The 20,110-nt window shown below is 41.4% G+C and overlaps 1 protein-coding gene across 3 annotated transcripts in view; it reads left to right on the top strand.

The window, feature by feature from the left end:
- pcca (propionyl-CoA carboxylase subunit alpha) overlaps nt 1-20,110 on the top strand; it is a 495,020-nt gene that overhangs the window by 375,087 nt on the left and 99,823 nt on the right. For all 3 annotated transcript variants that reach the window (XM_072258848.1, XM_072258849.1, XM_072258851.1), the window contains one exon: nt 7,098-7,151. In XM_072258848.1, coding sequence (XP_072114949.1) covers nt 7,098-7,151 — 54 coding nt within the window. The remainder of the gene's footprint in view (nt 1-7,097; nt 7,152-20,110) is intronic.

Below are 20,110 nucleotides of genomic sequence, written 5' to 3' on the forward strand. Positions count from 1 at the left end.
CAATCATTTTTGTTCCCAATCACATTGCAGCTATTGATCGCAGCCACTGTTTGAACATGAATGATCTTGCCCAACGCATGCTGGGGATGTCCTATACCAGCGGGCTTGAGTAGTTCACTGGTCTAAGCTTTCATAATCACAGTGACGAATGTAACAGGCCATTTAACTGCGGCTTTAAAATAAATGTAATTGTTTGGCTGAGCGAGTGAGTTTTGAATTCTTTGTATCAAAGGCAGTGGTTTTACTAAAGAATCCTTATAACCAAAACAACATAGAGGCTGAGGTGGAAATGGAAAAGATCATGTTATGTATAATTATCTCATTTATAATGAATTGTCCCAAACAGCCTGCAATTTAATTTGGCCCAACAGTTGATACTTTCTTCACCTGGAACATACAGAAGTGTCATGTGGTTCTGCTATGTGAATGGCACCTTTGTTTAGTGTTTGTTTAATCCCTTCCTATCTCTGCTCATCCTTGACCAGCGCTGTCCGTACAGTGGAGCTAGTAACTATCCTGCTGATTGTACCCTTGCTGCATTTTGTTGAATAGGTCATTGATACCCAAGTAAGTGGAACTAATTTTCGAGAGCCAAAGCACAAAACAAAATGTGTGCAGTGTCACATGAAACCCTCTTCATTCAAAGCGAACCCTAAGGTAACCTGGTGGGCAGTGAATTGGAATGAGGAGTTTAGGTTTATATGCTGAAATAATGAATTTATTGAATCCCATTCACTCTGCAAGAACCAAAGATCTCAAGCTGTGGGTTAGTATTTGTGTGTTTTTCTCTATCAAGACTTTTAACTATGCAAAGTGAAGTCTAATTTTTAGCAAGCTCCCCTGGCAGGATTCTGTTCCGTCCTTTCTATTGTGCTGCAATTCCAACACTTGGTTTTCTCCCTGCCCAGGGTTTCTAGCGCTGGACTTTCTCTGGGAAGCCTCGGAATGTCACTGATCTCGTCTGTCTTTATCCAGGGACAAACTAAGGTTGATTTCCCGCCCAATATTTCCCCTTCTTTCCCTTCTTTGACATGGACAGGATCTACGGTGCTCTCCTGGCAAAGCAGTTGTCATAAATGGAAATGCATCACTGCATGTACTAATGTTTCCCAGTCCCCTCCGCCTTCAGTAAGGTTAAAACAAAATATAGGAAGGAGCCAGTGTAAACATGCAGTCCGTAGAGGTCTTTGTGAATAACTCGTTCTGTTTATAGTTACTTTGATTCTTCTTCATCTCTTCTTCTACGACTGTCTCCGCATCGCACATGTGCACAAACACATATAAATATACATGCACAAGCGTACGAATGTGCAGACACACACACACACACACCCTCTGTGTGAAGACAAAAAACAGAAGATGCTGGAAAATGTCAGCAGGTCAGGCAGCATGTGGGAAAGAGAAATAGTCTACCTTCTGTGTCTGTGATCCTTTGTGAAATACTGTACGTGTTTTGTTTGTGCATACAGTGTGTGTATGTAACAGTACCTATATGTAAAGGTACTGTTTTTCAGTTCCTTTCCTGGACAGCCTGGCTCAGCTTTGGGTTCTGTTCACTAGTCCTGAACTCTCCCTTCAAAACAGAGAAACTTCTTTACTCTTATCACTTACTCCTGAGCACTGCAAACAAATTATGCTTTAGCCTTGGAGACACAAAAGACTGCAGCTGCTGGAAATCTGGAGCAAAACAGATAGTGCTGAAGGAACCCAGATTGTCAGGCAGCATCTATGGAGGGAAATGGACATTCACCCAGTCCTGATGAAGGATCTTGAACTGAAATGTTAATTGCCTAGTTCCCCCCTCACATAGTCATAGACATACTTTATTGTTCCTGGGGGAAATTGGTTAATTTGCTGCCCTACTTGCTGTGTTCATCACGCAGTTTGGGTGTTGCACCTACTTTAAATTTCTATGGTCAGGAAAAGGGACATGGACTCAAAGGGAAGGCTGTACCTGATTTAAGCCAATTGTTTAATGAAATCATGTGGAATAGTTTGGGAAGAGGCTGAGATTTATCACTGTTGGATTGGGGAAAAAAGGAAGGACTTGAATTTCTGCAGTTCCATTTGGAGGTAAGATCACTGTTTTAGGTGTGAGAAATGCAGTAGCAATTTGCACACAGCAAATAGTTGTGGTGGTGGTTGTCTGCCAAGTCTGAAGATGACAGAAAACCTGTGTGGGGGAGTTTTTAAAGAGGAAAAGCTGTTGTGCCCGGGCAGTTCCACTCTCTTGACCTCAGAAGTCCAAGTCCAGTGGTACAAACAAGCATCACAAACTGGGGTCCTCCTTGGTTGCACTGGACGACTATGATTTCTTCTGTGCCTGTCGTGCCCTTTGCTCTCTACAGACCATTGCAGTACCACTTTCCTGGCCATTGGATCTCACTGTAGATCTCATCTGCCCAGCCTGCCTGAAGTGACTTCGCATTCTGGGGCTGGCATATCCCTAAATCACCGGGATATGAGGCCACCAGCTACCCTCACCTGGTTTGACCCACCTGTGTGGCCAAGGTCGCATGTAAACATCCACTTGGAGCCACAGGTGAGAGCTGAGTATCCGGTGGGGACCAAAGGTGATTGGGCTGTCCCAGAATGGATATGACAAGCACCTTCAGCAGAGGTGCTACCCCTCCCTGGACACCCCGTCCACTCACAAATAGTAACGTGTTGGTAGCAGGTGAACTGTTAATGTTCTGGTGATACAAATCCTGGCCGGGACACTGGGGGAGCTCTGCAATTTCTTGCAGCCTTTTGTATCCCAAGACAGCCAGGGCCCCAATTTAATGTCTCATTTGGAAAAGCACGTCTGACAGTGCAGCATTCCCTCATCAGGACACTTACTTGGTTATAAATGCAGCCGAGCTCAGTCAATAAGCTGAGTACGCAGAACAGCTGAGCATCACTGAAAAAAACGCCTTTTTTTCTGTTCTTATTGAGTTTTGTCATGTAAGAATTCAGAACATTTCATAGCTAAACGCTTAGCGACATCACAGTGATAAAACATGGGATCGCTTTCCTGCCCTGTGTTAATTAAGTAAGCGTTCACAAAGGAAATACTGTGAATAGAATTCCACTTCTTTAGAGGAGCCCTTTTAAATGGTCTTTAAAAATGAGTGCAAAACAAAATAATGAGGGTGAAAATATTTTGACTGCTGATCTGCTCAGTGACTACACTGTGTTAATTTGCATTGGAGTAGTGTACACTGAACATGCTGGCAATTATTTTGTTCCTTGCTTCTGATCGTTACCTTACTTTGTGGAAAATAATAGCAACTGCAGCCCTTGAATTAACCTGCATTTCATGAATTAAAGCAGATCTCAATGCTTCAAGTATTTGTTTTAACGTTTGTGCAATTTTGAAAAAAAAATGCTATATTACTTTAATTTTTCAATGCTTCTACAAACATTTAGTGTAACGCATGAATCCAGAAGTGGCAGAATGTACAGTTCATTAAACTTGAGTATCTTATTGCAAGAACTAAGAATAGAACAACCACTTAGGCTTATCATCCAGCTATCAACTACCTTGTAGTTCAGTGGTGGCAAAAGTTACAGCCATTAAACCCATGTAATCACTTGCAAAAAATCAAAAAGACTGCTGATGCTGAAAATTTAAAATCAAAACGGATAATGGCTGTAATACTCATCAGGTTGGTCAGCAAATTCAAGGAGAGAAGTGGAGTTAATGTTTCATGTCAATGAGAATTGAGAAAGTGAGCATGTTTTAAGTTGCAAAGAGAGCAAGGGACAGAAAGGAATGTCCGTGTTCGTGTGGAGGACAGGAGCTTTCTGGTAGACAACACACATCAAAGTTGCTGGTGAACGCAGCAGGCCAGGCAGCATCTCTAGGAAGAGGTACATTCGATGTTTCGGGCCGAGACCCTTCGTCAGGACTAACTGTTCAGATCTCCCAGTCTGCGTCGGGTCTCGCCAATATATAGAAGGCCACATCGGGAGCACCGGATGCAGTATATCACCGCAGCCCACTCACAAGGTGAAGTGTCGCCTCACCTGGAAGGACTGTCCGCAGTATATCACCCCAGCCGACGTCTCGCTGAAACCCAATGCAGACTGGAAGATCGTTTCGCTGAACACCTACGCTGTGTCTGCCAGAGAAAGCAGGATCTCCCAGTGGCCACACATTTGAATTCCACGTCCCATTCCCATTATGATAGTCTATCCACGGCCTCCTCTACTGTAAAGATGAAGCCACACTCAGGTTGGAGGAAAAACACCTTATATTCCATCTGGGTAGCCTCCAACCTGATGGCATGAACATTGACTTCTCAAACTTACACTAATGCCCCACCTCCCCCTTGTGCCCCATCCGTTATTTATTTATATACACACATTCTTTTTCTCTCTCTCCTTTTTCTCCCTCTGTCCCTCTCACTATACCCTTTGCCCATCCTCTGGGCTTTCCCCTCCTCCCCCTTTTCTTTCTCCCTAGGCCTCCTGTCCCATGATCCTCTCATATCCCTTTTGCCAATCAACTGTCCAGTTCTTGTCTCCATCCCTCCCCCTCCTGTCTTCTCCTATCATTTTGGATCTAACCTAACCCTAACTAATCTAACCTAACCCTCCCACTTTCAAATCTCTTACTAGCTCTTCTTTCAGTTAGTCCTGATGAAGGGTCTCGGCCCGGAACGTTGACTGTACCTCTTCCTAGAGATGCTGCCTGGCCTGCTGTGTTCACCAGCAACTTTGATGTGTGTTGCTTGAATTTCCAGCACCTGCAGGTTTCTTTGTGTTTGCGCTTTCTGGTAGATCATAGATCTTTCCGAACGAGTGCATCTAAGGGGAGATGAATGAGGACAATTAGAGAAATCATTACCGTTTGAACTGAGGCAACATCTGACACACAGTGATACCTTGGAGGTGGCTGGGACTGATCCGGGAAACTTTGGTGTTGGTTAGGAACAGCAAGAGGTTATTTGGTCCATCAGACCTTTTTACAGTATTAAATTGTCGATGTGGGTCTATCAGAATTTTCTGTTAGCTCTGGAGAACAGGAATTTTTGGAGAGAAGCAAGTTACAGATTCCCAACACCTTGTGTGTGAGGAAGAGCTTCCTGACATCAGCTGTGAGCAACCAGGCAGCACCTTGTAAGGATCAGACCCCTTGTCCAGACTCGCCCCTCGAGGAAATTGTTTCTCTATGCTATCGACTCCTTTGAGTCGAGACATTGTGTTTCAGTTGTTCAAGTCATTGGTGTGCCACCCTTGGGGAACTGTGCACACTTTAGTCAGCCTGTTATAGGAAAGGCGTGAGCCAATTGGAATGAGTACAAAGAAGAAATGCGATAACATTGCCAGGACGAGAGGACCTGACTTATAGTGATAGGTTGGCCGAGCTAGGTCTTTATTTCATGAAACATAGGGGAATGAGAGATGATCTTAGAGATGTGTTTAAAATTATGAGGGGCATAGATCAGGTGGAGCTTGACAATCTTCTTCCCAGGGTAGGGAAGTCCAAAACTAGGGGGCTGAAATTTAGAGTGACGGGGGAAAGATTTAAAAGGAGACCTGAGGGACGATTTTTTTCACACAGGAAATGAGCTACCAGAGGAAGTTGTTAAGGCAGGTAAAATTTAAGAAGCATGTGGATAGGGACATGGAGGGGACTGGCTGGAGGGATATGAGCTGAATTGGAAGGACAATGTGTTGGCATACCTCATTGGGTCATATCCCTGATGTATTGTTCTATAACTGATTCTTTCGTTACCGTGTGTTGGATGTGGAGGAAGCCAGAGTACCTGGGGATTCCCCACTAGTCACAGAAAGAATGTGCAAACTACACGTAGATAACACCAGGGTCAGGATTGAGCCCAGGTCTCTGCGATCTGTGAGCCACTGTGCAGTTTGTAAGTCACTAACTTTTGGACGTGAAATGCTAATGCTGTTTCCTTGTACATAGCCTAAATACTTCCAGTAGCCACATTATTAGGTACACTTGCTCATTAATGCAAATATCTAATCATTCAATCATGTGGCAGCAACTCAGCGCATAAAAGCATGCACACATAGTCAAGAGGTTCAGTTAGTGTTCAGACCAAGCATCAGAGTGGGGAAGGAATGTGATCTAAGTGACTTTGAGCATGGAATGATTGTTGATGCCAGACTGGGTGGTTTGAAAATGACTTGTTAATGAGAGAGATCAGAGGAGAATGGCCAAACTGATTCAAGCTGACAGGAAGGTGACAGTAACGTAAATAACCACCTGTTACAACATTGCTGCGCAGAAGAGCATCACTGAATATTCAACGTGCCAAACCTTGAAGTGGATGGACTACGACAGCAGGAGACCACATGAGTGTATGCTGTCCACATCAAATCCCAAAACATTGACAGATTCTCTCCTCCTGCAGATGCTGCTCGACCTGCTGAGTTCCTCCAGCACATTGTCATGTTGTTTATGCCATTTGTCACTGGCCGGCGGTGAAGTGCAACAAGTCATGTTGCCATCATTAGAATTCAGGTTGATCTCATTTGAGTGGAAAAGTTTAAGGGAAGATTCCACAGTCATGGTCAACATCAGGAAGGCTTTCAATTCAGTGGAAATCATTCCAGAAACAGACTGGTCAATGGCCAGAGGCTTTAGAACACAGACAGGATTGGCTTCCACTGTGCTGAATGATTCTTGCCAGTATTTGGAATTAATTGGCTGTTTATTGGTTGAAGTACTTTCTGTCACTGTGTACAACATATTATTCCTTTTGCGGGTGCCATTTTATAGCATTCTGGGTTCTTTGCAACCTGCATGTACCTCTCTGATGTTGTTGAATCTGTTTGCTGGTGAAATATTTTTCTCTTGAATTTGTTATTTATACTGTGGGAAACCAGTCTGTACTGGATTTCTTTTATTACCATTGACGTTCATCTTTAAAGAAGTAATGAATATTTTTTGAGTACGAGCTTTAGGATATGTCTCAGTATAACTATTACTACGTGTTGTGACAAGAATAGAGAGTTCAGTCTCATATAAACAGATTATTTTTGCCGAGCTCAAAGGATTATTGGATAATTGGTTTGCTGAACAGTAATTGATTTCAATCCTCTGGGAATTTGCATATTGTAATAAAGTGTTTTCTTTACAGTGCCTCTATCGAGATGCAGCCGGAAATATGAAGATTCAATACCTTGGGACAGTGGTAAGCAGTAGTTCAGCTATATTTTGTTATTAATTTTTGAAAGATTTGGGTATGATTGGTGAGACTAGCCTAATTTATTCACTATTTTCCCCTTGAGATGATGGTAGTGAACTGCAGCAGTTCTTCAGGCAAAGATGCTTCCATGATGCTGTTGGGCATTTTCAATAATATCACAAACAATGAAGAATGGCTGGTAACCTGTACCCTACATGCTACCTCCAATGACAGTCTGCAGGAAGGTGTCAATAAGACTACTCATGTATGCATAAAGCAGCAAGTATAAGTGTGAGGAATATCAAAGCAAGAGTGTAATCCTGAGGCTGGTCAGATTACATTTAGAGTATTGTGAACAGTTTTAGGCCCCATATCTAAGGAAGAATGTGCTGGCCTTGGAGAAGGTACGGAGGTGGCTTATGAGAATGACCCTGGGGATGAAAGGGTTAATATATAAGGAGTGTTTGATGGCTCTTGGCCTGTACTCGCTGGAGTTTAGAAAGATGAGAGAGGATCTCATGAAACTTGCTGAATATTGTGCCTGCATGGAGTGGACAAGGGGAGGATGTTTCCAGTAGTGGGAGAGTCTAGGACCAGGGGGTACAGCCTCAGAAAAGTCTCTTTAGAACAGAGATGAAGAGAAATCTATTGAGCCAGAGCGTGGTGAACTGTGGAATTCTTTGCCACAGATAACCACAGAAGCCAAGTCACTGGGATTTTTAAAGCAGAGGCTGATAAGTTCTTGATTAGTAAAGGTTATGGGGAGAAGGCAGGAGAATGGGTTTGAGCAGGATAATAAATCAACCATGATGATATGGCATAGCAGACTTGATGAACCGAATGACCTAATTCTGCTCCTATGGCTTATGGTCTTAGAGTTTGATTCTTGGAATGAGGAAGTTGTCCTGTGAGGATGAGAGATTGAACAGGACAGGTCTTTGCTAAGTTTAAGCGACGGAGAGATTAACTAATTGAAATCTATGAGATTCCACAAGTAGGTGAATACCACAAGTATAGGGAGGCTGTTTCATGCCCTCTGACTAGGAGTGAGGAGTTAGGGGCGCAATCTCAGGAAAAGGAGTCAGGACTGAGACGAGGAGGAATCCTTTCACGCATATTGTTGTCAACCATTGGAATGTCGTATTTCAGGAGAATGTAGGTGCTCAGGAATTCAAGGCAGAAATCTGTTTCGATCCTGAGAATTGACAGGATTGGGATTGGGCAGGAAGTTGATGAAGTTGATCAGGTGTGGCCTTACTATATTGATTAGAAGGGCCGAGTGGTCAACTCCTCTTTCTGAAACTGAAGGAGTCTTTATTTATTTACCCAAATACGAGCATTGACCATTTGGACTGAGCGAGGTTTATTTCTGTGCTATGCATGTCCATGTATTCAGCGGTGTGTTTAGTGACACTTGCAGAAATGGAGTTGCTCAGCTACTGGCCTTTAATATGTCTCCTAGTGGGAAAAGTAATGCATATTTAAAAGAGTTCCATTGAAATATTTGATGTTTGTTATCCTAAGTAGTGGTCATAGTTATATGCAGAGCCATGCATAATCTAGCTCCTAAAGCAATAAATGCCCATTGTCATTTTCTGTTGGCTAGTAAAATAGCAACACTCAGTTAATAGTGTTTTTTTATTAATTCTGTTTGTTGTATTTTATATTGTTCTACATTGGTGCTTATGTTGAGGACTAATTGTGCTGGAGAATGAAACAGCTTTACTCTCTGTAGTGACAGCATCAACTAGTCTTAGGTCAGGTAAAGTGCAAGTTGCATGCAGGTTCGAGCATCTCCTGTGCTGGTCCTATAATGTTACTTGACCCATTCCGAAAAGGGTACCCCCCACTGCAGTCACGCACCATTTTCATTTACATGATTAAATCTCGTAGCCTATTTACATTGACAGCTTAATAATGAAACCGAGTTGACATTTCTCTCAAATGAGCCTACTATGTGCAGCTCATCACGATCCAAGTTCTGTTCCAAATTGATATTGGCATTTTTAAAAGCATTGTTCAGAGGGCAGGCTCTTGTGGAGCCAGTATTTTGCAAGCATCCCAGTTTGACATTATAGCAATGCTAATCAAGAGGTATATAGTGAATGGTATGGAATATAAACAGTGTGATAAGGAAGGAATGGAACAATTTGTAGGTTCCCAAATGCTTTTTGGTTCTCAAAGTTGAGTGTTACTTAATACAGCAGCGATGTTCTGTCTAAACCAATTTTAGACCATTCTTAACAGTTTCTTATTTTAATAACTTGGATTTCTTTCAACCTAGATGGGAGATAACATGGGAAATAGACACCAATGCAAAAACTTGTGCTTCTTTAAAATGTTTAATGAAAGGAACCCAGGAAGCTTCACAATAGTGTAATGTCATAGAATTTGACATAAGAGCTAATAATACTGTCCAGCAGAGGCTTGACTTGAAAAAGTTGAAAGGTCATCTTAAAGAGAAAGAAAGGGTACAAAGGTTCAGGAAAGGAATTGAAGGATTAAGGGCGGAGGCAGCTAACAGCACAACCAAGTGTTGATTATTTAGGATCCCCAAAGTCAGAAATGAAGGAATGATGATCTATCCAGGGCGAGAGAATATTGGGGAGTTAGGGAAGGTTGAAGTCACAGAGGGATTTGGAAGCGAGGATGAGAATTTTAGAAGTTTATTAGGGAGCAGAGACCTGTGCTTGTTAATGAGTTCAGGAGTGCTGCATAAGTAAGAATTAGGATACTGGCAACAGAGTTGTGGATGAATGATAAATCTCAGTTCTTTTTTTATAAAACGGAAATAGTCTGTTGGGAAATAGGTACCAAGCCAATATGGTTAAAGATTCTGAAAAGACATTCAAACGCTACAAGGAAAATCAACATGGGGTCGAGTGGAAATATCTTCCAGTCAAGATTTTGCGAGGTTGTGGTTCAGACTTACTTATTTTTTTATGCTAATAGGGATAGTTTTGGAGACAGAGAGGGGAGTTAAGGGTCGGGTTATGATGAAAGATGTGAAGGATATCTGGAGGGAGTCTAGGTCTCTGTTTCGCACTTGAAGGCCAGGGATGTGAAAGTGGGATGTAGGGTATCTGAAATCTAGGCCTCTGTTCCATGCTTGAAGGCTAACAATGTGAATATGTGATGAAGGATATCGATGGATGTCGGGGGCTGTGGATGATTGCCCTCAGCTAGCAGGTCCCAGGATTAGATGCCCGTATGACTAGGAGGCACAGGGATTAGTGATCTCCTACATATGCGAGTTGGTGAGTCTTGGAGTCATTGGCTAGTCCTGGGGCCAATTGAAGATCTAGCCTAAAAGCCGATCGGAAGTCCGGAAGTCGAAGCCTGATGGCCGAAGCTCTATGTCTATGAACCTGAGCTCCTCTGGGGAAGGTACAGGTCCATGGTCTGCAAGCCCATGAAGCTGGAGGCCTAATCTGGGGTTAAAAGGCTGTCTGTGTGGATGAGTGAGAGGGAGAAAAGGGGCTTGTTTTGCTGTTGTTGTGGTGTTACTTGTTGTGTGTGTTCTGGTTGTTCTGCTGAGTATTGTGGGTATGCTATAATGGTGCCTGTATTTGTGGCAGTACCTGCAAGCTGCCCCCAGCTCATCCTTAGTTTCATCGGTGAAACACACTTCACTGTTTCGATGTACGTGTGATAAATACATGAATTTGAATCTGGAGAGGGGGATCAGTCTAATGGAAAACCTCACGAATGCGAAATGGACCTCTCAGTTAATTGTAGGGGTCCATGGCATAAAAAAGGTTGGAAACCCTTGAAGTAACTGGAACTAGTTGTTTTGTTTCTCCTTTTTATTTTTAGTCAGTAACTAGGGAGCCCAAGCTCAGGGTTTCTGCTGAAAGGGAGCAGATCACATTCTGACGCAAAGCAGTGTATTGCTGAGTAGCTGTCAAAGCTGAAATTGCAAAATGGATACACTCAGAATATGGGAGAAAACGAGAGAGACCGATTAAACAGGAGTGGAGAAGATAGTTCCGGTGTGGAGCCAGCTGTCACCCAGCCACCATCGTGAATGTTCGTCCAATCTCCGCTGAGGCTTAAGTGGAAAGTGGCAGATTGTACGTCCACCAAAACACCCGTGTGATTTTCTTTAAACTTTACTACTTTTCAGTCGTTGCAGCTGTGCCATTTGCCTGAATTGGTTGTATGAGAAGGTGCCTTTCTCCGCTGGCACACCTGCTGTGTATGTGCATCACTTAGGGAGTTTTAGATCCTAATGACGAGGATCGTCATTAACTGGAGGAGGGCATGTGTGCGGCATTCATTTTCAGTATAAACAAATGAATTGCATTGCCAGCTCTATGCCAAAGGATGGGCAGCTTTGTAGAGTGGAATCATGTCTTCGGAGAGTAGTAGCAGAAATTATTCCAATTGACATCCTTAATTGCCGTTTGTTATAAGACTTTCATCCATTGGTGTGAACGGGGCTTGGATCCAACTCCCTGAGGCAAATTGATAGTGTCCTATGATCCTCTGCCACTGCTCATCTATTATTCAGGAGAGCTCTTAAATAGAATTTTCAACTGCAGCTACTTTAATCCTACTTAAGGGTATCTACATATCATGAATGATGCTGCTGCTTTGAAAGAGCTTATTGATAAAACAGGTCAACATAATCAAGAATACTAAATCATCTCGGTATGCCTAACCAATCAGAGGTGGAAATGACAACTGCAGTTGTGGAATTTTCTTTTCTGTTTTATACAGTTTTTACATTACACAGAAGTATCAGTTTTTAATCTTTGTTTTAATCACTACTATAATGTCTTCAGAAGATTAATAAGGAAAAATTATCTATTTTTATGAGAAATTGTACACTGGAATTTCTGGTCATGAGAGAGATTATTACAGCAGGGTGCTCTGAGATGGGAGTTGAGCAATTGTATTATCAATAGTCTCCCACCACATTATTAATATCCTTTTCTAATTTACAATTATCCAGCAAACAATACTGAACATTGCTTGAGAACCTATTCCCACTTCTCAGTAGTACATTTTATAAAGGAGTTCAAAACTTTGAGGGGGTCTCATGGAGTAAATAAGGAGAAACAAGGGGCAGAGGGTAGGTGATCCAAGAACAGGGAATGAAGTGGATGGGCAGAAAAGCCAAAGGGGAAAGGAGGGGAATTTTCTTAGGCAGTGAATTGTTGTGATTGGATTAAGCTGCCAATAAAGACTGGCAGCGTATCCTGATCACAGCAGACTGAAAGCAGACTTAGCAGGAGTTTTCAAAGTAGATTTGGATAAATAATTGAAAAAGTCTAATTTGTGAGAAGTCTGGGGAAGCTTGGAATTAACTGGATAGCTTAATGGTCTGAATTATTCCCTTCTCTATTGAGATTTTGTGATGCCTTCCTATGCAGGAAGGTTGAGGATGGGCCCATACTTTTGTAGGACATGATCAAGATTTAGAAATGCTTGCTTTAATTGTTTGAACTTAAGGTGATGCTCCAATGCACGACGGCATGGAATTCAAGTCTGTGGTTTTCTACATGACCAAGTTATTGATCTTGGCAGAAAGAGCATACGTTGCACCGTTCTAGTCAGTGAAAAAGCAAACAAGCCAATATATTTTTTATACATTGCCAGGAGTAGCTCCCACTGCTGGAAAGCATCACACATTCAAGTTTACTTCTTGTTCAGTGTGTTAAAAGATCAATGGACGAAGTTGTATCTCAAAAGCAGCTTTCACATTCCTTTGAGAACATCTTCACAGCCACTGAGAGAGTGCAACCACTGTTGTAACACAGCAAATACAGTAGTGTTTTTGCAAGCAGCAAGCTCCCACACACAACACCGAGATGATGACCAAGTAATTTGTTTATTTTTTGAAGTTATTTGAGGTATAAATATTGACCCGCTCACTGAAGAGAACTCCCACTCATCAAAACAGTGGACTGATTTTTTTTCAAATCACCTAAATCGCAGCAGACAAAAGCTTCATTTTGCCATATTAGTCCAACACTTTCACCACTGCTGTGTACTGCACCCGAATATTCTGGGTTTGTTGATCCAGTGTCCAAAGTGGAACAGACCCCAAACTAGAGGCAAGTAGCCTATCAACCCAAGCACTTTCAAAAGCTGATATTAAAACGTGATGCCCATCAACACACAGTTCCATTGAGCACATGTGTTTCGGTAGTACTGTCTACAAAAAAGAATTCTGTACTGAATATAACCTGCCTGTACTGTAGATTACTGACATTAGATTTTTATAAGGAAAGGGTTGAGATGCTGGTCAGTAAATTCTGTTTATGTATGTATATTTTCTTTTCTGTATTTTAAGCAGATTGCTCAGGATGTGCCCAGTTTAGCTGAGCGCCTGAAGAATTGATCATACTGGCGCAGCCGAGTAGACCAGTCAGTGATGTGCAGCTTTGGGAGCTGATTTACAAAATTCTTCTTGGGAGTCAGAGGCTCAACCTATTTGAGCAAACAGTTTGTCCCAGGAGTGTACTGCTGTTAATTGTATCATTTTGTGTGGCAAGGACATTCTATACGTTAGAGTATTGTGCTATAGTTGAGGCCCATTAATTGGGATGTCGTTGAGGAGATGTCTTTATCAGAACTGTTCCCATCACCAATGCTCATCTGTACTGATTAAGTGCAATAAGACTCGATGTGATTCCTGAGAACATTACCTCTTAAGTAATTTCCTCATTAGCCAGGACCCCATCAACTGTTTATTGAAGGAGCATAATCACTGGTGATAAGTTATTTATGAACGTTCATTCCTAAACCTTAAAAAATACTCTATATAAATAAGCTGCACTTCCTTCCCAAAATTAACTGCAATGTTTTTGGATGGGTAGTTATTTTACCATGCAAAAATGCTGTGTGTTCCCTGTGACCCAGGCTAGCGGTGCAATTAAATCTCTCTATCCACATTTAAGCTTTAGCATAAACTAATGACAAACCTCAAAAACAATTTGAAACTCAATCAGTTTAACTCAGGAGGGTAAATTTAATATGATAATTTGTCTTGTTGAATTATATTAGCTTAGCAGGATAGCATGCAAATATCTGACCCTTGCTTAGTGTCTTAAGAGGTAGCTGTGTTGATGGATATTTTAGTTCTGGTAAGGAACTTTGGGGGAACTTTGGAATTCCACTGAATATTCCCTTGGAGGTCTGAGACTTGAACCAGATTTCATACTGGGTTGATCTTCGTCTCCCCATTTCCATAATTTGCCTTTGTTCCCGATATGTCAGCACGGCACAAATAACAGTTTCTATTAATATCAGATGGAGTTGTGGAGGACAGCATTTTAATGTAGTAAATGACCTCCCTGTGGGGTTGTTATTGCCACTATAGAACATCAGTTACACAGTTGCAACAATAGTCGCTTAATTGATTCGTTTAATTAGCAGGAGATGAAGTTTGTGCCGCATCTTGTCATCCAGTATCACGGGAGGGGGCCCAGCAGTCTGTGCTGCCTGCCATCGTTGAGAGTTTCCACTTGTCATATTCATATAAAGCTGTAATTATATGTAAATGAAAACTGCCAAAACCAGTCTAACTTTTATTTGACCATATAAAGTAGCACTGAACACTGATCCGAAAGCCAGGAGAATATTTTTGTGAAAATTTATTCAGGTACAGCGTGGAATAGGCCCTTCTGGGTCTTCAAGCTGCGCTGCCCAGCAATCCCGGATTTAACCCTAGCCTAATCACAGGACAATTTACAACCAGTATGTCTTTGGACTGTGGGAGGAAACCGGAACACCCGGAGGAAACCTGCGTGGCCACTGGTAGAATGTACAAACTCCTTACAGGCAGCAGCGGGAATTGAACCCAGAACCCAGGCTGCTGGTACTGTAAAGCGTTTTGCAGCCACTATGCTACCATGCCGCCATTTTAGTGCTATTTTACTTTTGGTTGCTATGCCCATACTTACTGAATATGGGCTGCAGATGCATCAAGATTTTGCCGATTCTTTTAATTTTCAGGAAATAATGCCAGGAGATTTTTGAAGGTGGACTGAAGGCTCATTCTGTAAGAAAGAAGGGATAATATCTCTCTAGCACATTCAAATCCACACTATGTCCTCATGCTGTGCAGCCCAGTGAGGGAGAACTTTAAAATTCAAGTTCAGGTTTATTGCCATTTCAACTGTATACATGTACACCGTCCAACGAAACAACGTTCTTTCAGATAATGCATAACGGAATATATAATTTATACACACCACATAAATACCGCCACAATAAATTAACACAAGTTAAAAAGTAAGCTTTGGCGCTTCATGCATGGTGAGTCACTTCGGAGAAGTGGGAAAGGCAACAGCCAACTTGGGCACAGCAAGTGCCCATAAAAAGCAATGTGCAACTCCACACTCTTCAGAATAATATTTTGAAGATCTTTTTTCATCCACTTAGCAAGCAGGCAAAAAACTTTCATTTAACATCTTATCTGAAAGTAAGTATTCATGCAGTACAGTCCTCCCTGGATATTCAATAAAAACAGAAATGCTGGAATAAAAACTCAACAGTGAATGGTCAACACTCAACAATGGATTCTCATTTCACAGATACTACCTGGTCTGCTGAGGTTTTATAGTATTTTCTGTTTTATTGCAGATTGCTAGCATCTGCAATTATTTTTTAATTTTTTAATTTACTGATGGTGCAAACATTCTGGACTGGAAGGTAGTTTGGATTCTGCAATAACTGGCAGAATGCATAACCATACAGTTTGAATCCACAGTCTAGTATATCTGAAGTTCCCTTTCCCTGTATACGTTTCTTATGATCCAAGTGAAACTGATGTGGCTCTGTCAAACAACAAGGCAGATTAAATACTGTTTTACCCGATGAATTCCGGGTTCCTACTCGGTGCAGTATTTTGATGCCTCATCATAATGCACTTCATTTTGAAACTCACATGATTTATTTCTTTGGATAGGAATGTGGGCATTACGGATAGAGCTGGCGAGGTCGGTAAGGAGTTTGTTCATTTCCCCATGACCAGGTGCTCTAATTTCCTCTGACACTCCATGGATATACAATTAAAGGTAGAGAGTTGCGGGCATGCTATGTTGGCACAGGAAGCATGGTAACCCTTGCAGCTGCCCCCAAGCAAGGTCCTCACTGATTTGATTTGATGCATTTTCACGGTACGTTTTAATGTTTTGATGTAATTTGACAAAGAAGCTAGTCCTTATTGCCTCTACCTAATTGCATTTGAGGAAGTGGTTGTGAGCCTTGAGTGCAGACTGTTTTGGTTTTCAGCTATACTAACATACTTGATTCAGGATACTTTGCATTTCTGTTTCATTACAAAATGAGGCACATTAGAATTGAACAGTTTTGGTTTTGTTTTGCCACTGACTGATTTGCTGGAGAACTGTACAATAACAGTATCGCTATTTCCTCCATTCTAACTGGTTTTCTGTTCAGGTCCTCTGATGGTTCCGGCCTGTAATTGTCCTTCATCAAAGCAGATGATCGGATCATTATCACATTTTGCTGTTTTGGGAGTTTGCTATCTACAAATTTGTCCTCAGCATTCTGCATGTTAGACTTTATAATAAAAGGTAGAGTTTATGTATTCCCCAAGATCCCAAATGTCAGATGTGCAAACAAGAGGGCCTGAAAGCATTTTTAAATGGTGATTATTTTTTGTAATGTGATATTTGAGACTTTGGAGAAACATTCACCATTTCTCGCTCAGTACTTGGCACTCAGTACACATCAGAATTTCCAGGAAACCTTAGCATGCCCTTGGCATCCCTTTCTTTATCTGAACTTTGACAGTTGGAGTTTCTAATACTTGAGCTGATTGACTATGTTGTCTCCCATCCAACTCATCTACATTTGATTTGCTTGGGAAATAACCAGTAAGACAAATCAAGCATTGATTTTATGACCCATTAATTAGTTAATTGATGCTTCAGCGGTAGAATTGCCAGCGTTGATGCCTCACATGTCTCCTATCCCTCTCCATCTCCCCCTCTTCCTCTTTCCTTTTGCACCTTCCTCATAAACACATCACTGTGCTTGCCATTCCCTTTGGGAGAGTGTTCCATATTCTCACCACTCCCTCTGCAGGAAGAGATTTCTTCTGAATTCCCAAATTGGAATTATTTTTGCTGCTGCTGCTGCTTTTTATCTGTGACCTCGCAAGAGATCAATACCTTTGCTCACCAAGTTCTCTCTGGAAAATCTATAAACTAGTCTCTCATGTTATAAACGAGCCATTACTTTTAAGCCTTCCTTTACCCAGATGTTTTCCTGAACAAAGTAGTTGTTTGATTGTGCACCAGAAGCTCTCCTATTGTGTTTGTTTGGTGAGTTGTCACCTCAGAAGATGCAAGAACTCCAAGGACACTCAAAGGAGCAAACCAGTCTTGATTTGTTTGAAGATTATTGTGTCCTGTGTTTGTGTTCATGACGTTTCATAAGTGTTTCACAGTGAAAGAAGCATGATCATTGTTGTGATTGATGTTGGATGATGTTGATGTGTGAATTGCAAGATCCCACCATCATCATTAAACTAAAGACCAGGCAAATTTTCTGAGATTCCACTGGTCAAGCCCAGGCAATGATTTTAGCTTCATTTCTCTTTAAACAGAGTGGTGAAGAAGAATAACTCAAAATTTCACAGCAGCACAGCATCAGATACACAACATCCATAAGAAAGACAAAAAAAAAATACAGATTATACAAACATTTTTAAACACATTAAAAATTCTTTCAGGGGTAGATGTTTCCTCTGGCTGAGGAGTCCAGGACTAGAGGTCACAGTCACACTGTGAAATAAGGAGAAACAACCTCACCCAAAATGTGGTAAATGTTAAGAATTATCTATCTCAGGAAAAACTGCAGTGGTAGTGGGTACTCTCCTAACATATAGGAATTATCCAGACAAGGACTTGAATTACCAAGGCTACTGGCGAAGTGGGAAATGGGATTAGTGTAGACTGGTAATAGGAGGTTGGTATGGACATGGTGCACTCTATGACTCTGTGGCTATGATTCTTCACTGCCCCTGCCAATTGCATTCTACTGCTTTTGAACATGTGTGTTGGTAACATTTCTAATATTAGTTCAGGAGTAAGTCGATTGCATTTCCTATGTACCCAGATATTATCCTCCATGGCTTTAAAGTCTGCCACTTAATGGATTTTGTTTCGTTACTCAAGCATCTAATCTAGTTCAGCATGTCAACCAGTCGTTAGTGGGTTTGCAGAGCACTCTTATTTCTGCTCTGTCAAATCTCAAGACTAAAAAGCAGTAGATTTTTACTGTGTTAGCATCTGGCCCTCACATTTCCATTTGTTCAACTGTATTTTCATTGAAAATGCTTTATTTCTGAAGGGGGTGGATAAAGATAATCTAAAAATAGGCATTCAAGGAGAACTTGGCTACTGTGTTTGAGATGTCATATTGAAGAGTTGTTCACTTAAGTCAAAAATAAATGTGACATTAATTTGAAAAGAAACAAAAACACTCCTCAGGATAAATTACTTTGCATTGTGATTGAATTTCCGTGGTCTGAAAGTAAAATAATACAGGATATTTAGAAATCTATTGCATCAAAAATGTAATGTTCATAATGCATATTTCTGAAAAAAAGATGCAATAGGTATTGGAGTTTCAAGTATTTTCCCTGCAGATAACAGAAGGGACTGTTATTTATTCTTTTTTTTTTAACATGGTGATCCTGTAGCTGTAAATGTTTATCACAAACTACGTGAACATTACCCTGTCAGGATGCATCCAGAGACTGGAATAATTACAAGCTATTAAAAAATAAAACATTTTCATAAATGAAGTAGTGTAACTGACTTCGTTAAAAAAAACCAACATCAAACCTCGTTTTTAACAGGTTGTGAATCGGCATGATTTTTATTTCTTCTGAGTAGGATAATTAGATTCAGTTATTCATTGTAAAGAAATTTACATAAGTTTTACATAAATGTCCTGTGCATCATTTTGTCAGTGGTGAGTGCAACTGCTTGACACTGGTATAAATTGGTATTGCTTCAGAAATCTCTACTGTGAACTCTCCTGATTAAATTATGCACAATTTATATAAAACCCCTGGACTCTGGTTTTGTATTGTTATCGCCTTTGTGTGAACATATAAATGGATCAACAGCAATATACACAGCAGTTTTACATTATGCGGTGAATGTACTAATAGAGGGAAAAGCCCGGTCTGTGCACATCCAATCACTTTGCACTGTTGGGTATGAGCTTCCAATCTGCACCTGGTTAAAGCACCAGCACGCTCCCAGCCCTCAGTGCTTCCTACTAGTACTGTGCTAGCAAACTATTTCTGCATCTTTGGTGAGTCAAAAATCACACCAGCAGGCCAGGTTCACTTCTGATCTCAGATGTAGGCTACATGGAGTCTGCATGTTCTCTCTGGCCAATTCCTCCATTCCAAAGATATGTCTTTTATAATTCTCATGACATTGAAGGAGACCATTTGAAGACTCCCAAAGCATTCCTGTCAATTCCATTCCCTCATTTAGTTCCTCATAACCTGTTTCCATATGCCCATCAATTCTGTGCGTGGAATGATCTCTCTGGATGGCATGTACCTTGGTGAAAATAATAAACAATTACACCATCTTCTCTCCTCCCAACACCTGGGGCAGTGTACAGTCGTCGGTTAAGCTCCCAACCATCATGTCTTTGGAATGGAGGAAGTGGCCAGAGGGAACATAGAGATTCCACAAAGCCATTGAACCTAGGCTGCTGGCACTGTGAGACAGCAGCTTCACTACCATTTCCTGTTCCATCAACTTTCCCCAGTAAGCACTGGCAGCTCTGTTAGGGACCATCTCTACATAGATGGTAACAGATGACTGGAGCTCTACTTCATAAATGCCAGTTGCACTTGTTCCCCCAAATGTTTTAATAAATCGGATGAAAGCTTTTATTGTTGTTGTTCACTCGTTTAGTTGAGTCCGACTCTTCGTGACCTCATGGGCCATAGG

Source organism: Mobula birostris, chromosome 5, assembly GCF_030028105.1.
Source record: "Mobula birostris isolate sMobBir1 chromosome 5, sMobBir1.hap1, whole genome shotgun sequence".
NCBI classification, from domain to species: Eukaryota; Metazoa; Chordata; class Chondrichthyes; order Myliobatiformes; family Myliobatidae; genus Mobula; species Mobula birostris.